The 7,303-nt window shown below is 45.0% G+C and overlaps 1 protein-coding gene across 4 annotated transcripts in view; it reads left to right on the top strand.

Moving 5' to 3' along the window:
* The window catches only part of smarca2 (SWI/SNF related, matrix associated, actin dependent regulator of chromatin, subfamily a, member 2), a 68,243-nt gene extending 66,144 nt beyond the window's left edge, over positions 1–2,099 (top strand). For all 4 annotated transcript variants that reach the window (XM_029124838.2, XM_029124839.2, XM_029124840.2 and 1 more), the window contains one exon: positions 304–2,099. In XM_029124838.2, coding sequence (XP_028980671.1) covers positions 304–339 — 36 coding nt within the window. In that variant the 3' untranslated portion in view covers positions 340–2,099. The remainder of the gene's footprint in view (positions 1–303) is intronic.
* Positions 2,100–7,303: the final 5,204 nt, after the last annotated feature.

The following is a 7,303-nucleotide window of genomic DNA, read 5'->3' on the forward strand; positions in this document are numbered from 1 at the left end:
TTAACCTTAGGACTGTGGTTGAGTGGGACATAATATTAACCTTAGGACTGTGGTTGAGTGGGACATAATATTAACCTTAGATGCATTTGTTCTAGCCATTGCCCTGGTCTGGGGGCTTCTCAGCACAGCCGGTCCACTGTTGATGACCTCATGGTGTTTATAACCTCAGGGGGTTGATGACCTTATGGTGTTTATCTCATTGTTGAGGACCTTATAGTGTTGAGGAAGTGTTGATGACCTCACAGTGTTGTCTTCATTGTTGAGGACGTGTTGATGACCTCACTGTTGTCTCTTCGTCTGCAGGAGCAGTCCGAGGGGAGCAGGAGTGAAGATGAGTGACCAAGTGGAAAAGGAAGAGTGCTGACCCTTGTGCTTAAAAGGAACATTCATTATTATCTTTCTGTCATTTCCTATATTTGAACTTATTGAAAATAGATTTTGGCTTTGTTTTCTCTCTTGGTCCCCGCTACTACTGTGATGTAATGTGATTATGTTAAGACTGTGACAGTCCATAGGGCAGACAGACACAGGCTGTGTATCAAAATGCATCCTGCTTTCTCCTCTTCTGTCGAGAGAACCTGAGAATACTGTATAGTCCCAGAGAACAGCTGAAAATATGTTTAGTCTGAAACGCCACCAGATCCCCATCACAACTGACAAGAGCTAGCTTCAGCTGCTGTGGTTACGCTTGCTAGCTTCAGCTGCTCTGGTTATATTAGCTAGATAGCTACTTTAATATTACGTATCCATAATGTATACATTGTGAAAATAATAATAATGCATGCTTAGTTGACACAGGCTGCTTGGTTGTGTGCTCTGCCATGACAGTAAATAACCTACAAAAGTTTTATTTAGTATGAATACTGTAAACATCACATCTGAAAAGGTATACTCTGATGGGCACTTGGTTTTCCAGAACTCCCAAGTATGCTTCTGAACTTTTCATAATCTTAGTATATGCTTTTGTATGTCTTAGTATGTACCATTTCGTGTTCTTAGGTTTGGAATTGCTTTTTCAAAATTACAGCAACTTCAATACTTTCTATACGCTGTAGATTGAACCAAACCATGCATATTGAAACACAGCCAACGACAGACACACAGAGACAGACAGGGTTTCTATAGCAATAGACTTTATAGTTTACCCAACAGGAATATTTTTAAGATAAACATTTTTTTGTGGAGAATCTATATTTTATGCATGTTTGTAAATGTTTTTGCTTACAATGAAATACAGTCTACACCATTTAGCTATGAACAAATATAAGCTAGCAACTTTCTTAGTTGATATAATAGCTTTGTGTTTTTTTTAACGTATTCAGAGGCAGACAGCTCATCTTCTCTATTATTCTTTCTATTTCATTGCCTTTCCTCAAACATTATCTTTCAGTAACTTAATACTTTCGAAATTATACTTCATTATCTTTCATTACTGTATTATTCATACATTATCCTTCACTGTCCTTCAATCATTTAATATTCTAACATGATCCTTTAGTCTTTTAATATGTTTATCAACCTTTATTTGGTCACTTAATATTCAAAAATTATTCATCATTGTCTTTCAGTCATTTATTATTCCAACATTATCCTTGAATATCACTTCCTTTTCTGAGATTATCCTAGCCAATGGTGGAGTCAATTCCATTTCAGTTGAATCAGGAAGTACTTTTTCTTATTAATGAGTATTGGAGATAATTGGACTAACATTGTCAGTGGCTGGTGTTGAGCTCAACCCTGATCCTAGCTAATGAGTAGACAGCTGAGTCCGATGTTAGGCCAATTTCTACTTCCCGCAGCTAGCTGTCCAAGAAAAAATATATATTTAAAACATGCATTGAATGTGTTGAATTTTTTGAACAGAAATGTATTCTTTTTGCCATACGTTATATTGATTTTATGCTTATGGTCTGAATTGCTCTGCTTTGATTGTTTCATTTAGGCATTAGATATGGACAGACAGACTTAACATCTCTGTGTGGTTTGATCTGCTCAGGTCAACTCTCCTAAGTGTGATTTCATCTTTGCTTTGCACATATTACTATTTGTGATTGAGGGTCGTAGCCCAGGGCAAATTAAAGTCCACTTCTTTCTCCCTATGTGTTTTAGTTTTGTCTTTCTAATTCAATGTTTTTTTAACAGTGTCTTTTGGGTCCTTGACCCTCACCTCTCCAATCCACTGCAGTTCCTCACCAGGCCAGTAGAGGGCATTAGAGGGGCCGGTAGTAGCTCATCATACCTCTCTGTCCCACACGTGCAAATATCTCCTTTTGAACTCCGGCCATTTTCAAAGCTGCAGCTAAACTATTGTGCTGCTTTGTGAGCAGTGCCCTGTGCTGCCAGGCTAACCCGTGTGTGTTTGGCTATTGGAAGTGAGGAAAAGTTTTGACAAACCTAAGCCGGAGAATAAAGAGGTAATTTAGATAGTAATTGTGGTCCTGGAGCCAGATATCAGCTGGACAGAGCGCGCTGCCAAAGCCATCCCTGCTATTCCTCAGTAGTCTTTGTGAGCCGCTCAGCAATCATCACAACCCAGCAGTGATAGTGTGACCCAGTCCTCCTAACACGCTACACATCAAGGAATTCTCCCGAGAGCGCTTGGTGAGTCACGTATGAGGAGAAAGGAGCAGGTGCTTTCTGTAGTTTGATGCTGTTGTAGCGTGTTAACTTTGGTCCTCTTATCTCCCACTCTGCATGACTTAAAAGGCCAGACGGGAAAAGGCTAACAGGCTTTGTCCCCTGCTGGATTCCAGGGTTCGCTCCAGGTTTAACGCATGGCTGAGACACACCCCTCCTTCACACTGCAGCAGCTGGTCTGCCCAGCTTGGCCAAAGCCCGGAGCAGAGCGCGGCATTCAGACAATTATTTGTATGAAAACTAAGCATCTATTGGATGTAAACCACTTTAATCCCTGTAGTGAGAGAGCCCCATCTCAAGCTGGCTTTCTTCCTATCTATACAGAAAGCTTGGATCCCAAAACAGAATGGTTGGGGAAATGTAAAACAACAAGAAGGCATAATTTTAACGCAATTAACCTAAAGCTCTGCCCAACCTTTAAGACAGTAGTGCATCTCTGAGTCCGTAAAGCTTCTTGGTAAAAAATTGTCCCACCCACTCCAGCTAGGATAGAGTGAAGTGGGTAGAGAGATAAGAGTGCTGGCAGCACTAGAACCAGTAGATAATAAAAGCTACTCCCTGCCACTACTTCTGTTGAAATGAAACATTGTGATTCACTCAGCTGTCACCAAGAAAACATGCTTGGTGGACATGGCTGAAACACGGCTGTCACAAGATAATAGAAGCTACTGCTGAGAAATGTGACGTTCATTCCTGCTCAACATCCTTAGTGTGTCTTAAAGGTGACGGCTTATACTGCTCCACTGTGTGTATGTGAGAGATAGATGGTCACACTCCTACTCCACTGTGTGTATGTGAGAGATAGATGGTCACACTCCTACTCCACTGTGTGTGTGTGAGAGATAGATGGTCACACTCCTACTCCACTGTGTGTATGTGAGAGATAGATGGTCACACTCCTACTCCACTGTGTGTGTGTGTGTGTGTGTGTGTGTGTGTGTGTGTGTGTGTGTGTGTGTGTGTGTGTGTGTGTGTGTGTGTGTGTGTGTGTGTGTGTGTGTGTGTGTGTGAGATAGATGGTCACACTCCTACTCCACTGTGTGTGTGTGTGTGTGTGTGTGTGAGAGACTGTCACACTCCTGCTCCTTAATATGTTTGTGTGATGTCAAAACTGAGGTTGCTGCTTGTATTTCAGTGGGGGGTGATGAAAAGAGAGGAAGAGAGAGATTGAAACAGAAGGATGTTGAAGAGAATGAGAGATGAAGAGAAAGGATGAGGCGGGAGAGAAACGGTACAAACGTCTGCATCGCCATAGCTGTGTTTAAACTGCTCCTTTATTACAGAACCTTTTTCCACTGGTTCAGTTTCAACTGGTCCTTGAACAGAACCGTGACAACTAGTCCTTTAGTACATAACCGTGACAACTAGTCCTTCATTACAGAACCATGACCACTGGTCCATTGATACAGAACCTACATAACTGGTCCTATTTCAAGTGGTCCTTCAGTACAGATTCTGTTTCAACTGGTCCTTTAATACAGAACCGTGACAACTGGTCCTTCACTACAGAACCTGTTTCAACTAGTCCTTTAGTAAAGAACCATGATAACTGGTCCTTCAGTACAGAACCATGATAACTGGTCCTTTAGTACAGAACCTGTTTCAACTTGTCCATTAGTACAGAACTGTGACTTCTAGTCCTTCACTACAGAACCTGTTTCAATCGGGCCTTTGGTAAAGTAGCATGATAACTGGTCCTTTACTAAAGAACCATGATCACTGGTCCGTCAGTACAGAACTTGTTTCAACTGGTCCTTTAGAAAATAACCATGATAACTGGTCCTTCAGTACAGAACCTGTTACAACTGGTCCTTTAGTTAAGAACCATGATAACTGGTCCTTCAGTGCAGGGTTGTGATAACTGGTCCTTTAGTACAGAGCTATGATAACAGGTCATGGTGTCATATCGCAGTATTGAATCAAAATACCTTTAATGCTGAATTAATGAATTATTCCACATATTTTGGGTACATGGTCACACCATTGGGTAACACGTGGCTGTTGCACTTTCTTATTTAAAATACACAATGTATCATGTTAACAAAGCCTTCCCACCATGAAGTCATTACACTCAGCCTCTACTGACCCACAGCTTTGTGTTGTTATTGCCTGAATACCCCAAACCATAATCTAGTCTAGCGACAAAGTAATGACAGGAGAATACTATACTACCATGGATTGGATGAATGATGAGGTATTGTCAAAGTTTCATTTATTTATTATTAGATGAAACACAAATTGGCACGTCGTCTTCTCATTCATTTTCTGGTTATAATGTTGCCGGCTGCCTGCAGTCAATCTACTTAAAACGACCCAACAGTCATCACCTGACATTCTAATCCTATTCAGGGAAAACTGCTTCTAAATCCCTGTTTATCACCCATATTTATATTACTGATTGAAGGCAAAGTGTTGGCTTTTAACAGAACTGAGGCGGAAAAACAATTTGATTATTTTATAGAACAGTGTTGTGAGGTCAGTATTTCAGGGCCTGCTCAGAAAAAGTCATTTTTAGAAAGCAAAGGTTGTATTACATCTGTGTAGTTCAGTCCTTTGTAGTATCCAGTTAATGTTAGTTATGTTTTTTATAATACCTTATAATAACATTATAATACCTACACTCACTATATAATGGAGATCTAAAAAAAATCATAATGCCACCTGCAGCTTATCTCACTCAGACATGCAAATGGCATTTTCCTTTTCCCAAAAATGTATTCCAATAATCTTGAAAAGTATTGATAAGGGGAATCTGCATTTTGAAGGTCTGTATATCCTATAGCAGTTTGTCATCCAGATTCACTTTCAGTAGGCCTATCATTTATAGCCTATTAGGAACAGGGTGTTTTCAGTAGGCCTATCATGTATAGCCTATTAGGAACAGGGTGGTTTTCAGTAGGCCTATCATTTATAGCCTATTAGGAACAGGGAGGGTTTCAGTAGGCCTATCATTTATAGCCTATTAGGAACAGGGTGCCGCCCGATCCTCTTCGCACCGGCCCCTTATGGTCCCTCCTGTGGGTGGTGAGCCCACGGGAGGGCGGCCCCACGTCGCCCGTTCGGGCTGAGCCCGGCCGGGCCCCATGGGGGAAGGCCCGGCCACCAGGCGCTCGCATACGAGCCCCAACCCCAGGCCTGGCTCCAGGGTGGGGCCCCGGCTGCGCCATACCGGGCGACGTCACGGTACTCAAAATGTTTTTCGAGTACCGTGTTGTCGTCTCATCTGACCTGCGGCCGTATGTCTTGGACACTCGGGTGAAGAGAGGGGCGGAGCTGTCAACTGATCACCACCTGGTGGTGAGTTGGATCCGATGGCGGGGGAGGAAGCTGGACAGACTCGGCAGGCCCAAGCGTACTGTAAGGGTCTGCTGGGAACGTCTGGCCGAGTCTCCTGTCAGAGAGATCTTTAACTCCCACCTCCGGCAGAGTTTCGACTGGATCCCGAGGGAGGTTGGAGATATTGAGTCCGAGTGGACCATGTTCTCCACCGCCATTGCCGAAGCGGCCGCCCGGAGCTGTGGCCGTAAGGTCTCCGGTGCCTGTCGAGGCGGCAATCCCCGAACCCGGTGGTGGACACCGGAAGTAAGGGATGCCGTCAAGCTGAAGAAGGAGTCCTATCAGGCCTGGTTGGCTTGTGGGACTCCTGAGGCAGCTGACGGGTACCGACAGGCCAAGCGAGCTGCAGCCCGGGTGGTTGTGGAGGCAAAAACTCGGGCCTGGGAGGAGTTCGGTGAGGCCATGGAGAAGGACTATCGGCTGGCCTCGAAGAGATTCTGGCAAACCATCCGGCGCCTCAGGAGAGGGAAACAGTGCCCTACCAACGCTGTTTACAGTAGAGGTGGACAGCTGTTGACCTCAACTGAGGATGTCGTCGGGCGGTGGAAGGAGTACTTCGAGGATCTCCTCAATCCCGCTGACACGTCTTCCATTGAGGAAGCAGAGGATGAGGGCTCAGAGGTGGACTCGTCCATCACCCGGGCTGAAGTCACTGAGGTGGTCAAGAAACTCCTCGGTGGCAAGGCACCGGGGGTGGATGAGATCCGCCCTGAGTACCTCAAGTCTCTGGATGTTGTGGGGCTGTCTTGGTTGACACGCCTGTGCAACATCGCGTGGCGGTCGGGGACAGTGCCTCTTGGATGGCAGACCGGGGTGGTGGTCCCTCTTTTTAAGAAGGGGGACCGGAGGGTGTGTTCCAACTATAGGGGGATCACACTTCTCAGCCTCCCCGGGAAAGTCTATGCCAGGGTTCTGGAGAGGAGAATACGACCGATAGTAGAACCTCGGATTCAGGAGGAACAGTGTGGTTTTCGTCCGGGCCGTGGAACACTGGACCAGCTCTATACCCTCTACGGGGTGTTGGAGGGTTCATGGGAGTTTGCCCAACCAATCCACATGTGTTTTGTGGATTTGGAGAAAGCATTCGACTGTGTCCCTCGCGGCATCTTGTGGAGGGTGCTTGGGGAATATGGGGTCCTGGGTCCTTTGCTAAGGGCTGTCAGGTCCCTGTACAACCGAAGCAGGAGCTTGGTCCGCATTGCCGGCAGTAAGTCAGACTTGTTCCCAGTGCATGTTGGACTCCGGCAGGGCTGCCCTTTGTCACCGGTTCTGTTCGTAATTTTTATGGACAGAATTTCTAGGCGCAGCCAGGGGCCGGAGGGTGTCAGGT

This window comes from Esox lucius, chromosome 13, assembly GCF_011004845.1.
Source record: "Esox lucius isolate fEsoLuc1 chromosome 13, fEsoLuc1.pri, whole genome shotgun sequence".
NCBI lineage: Eukaryota > Metazoa > Chordata > Actinopteri > Esociformes > Esocidae > Esox > Esox lucius.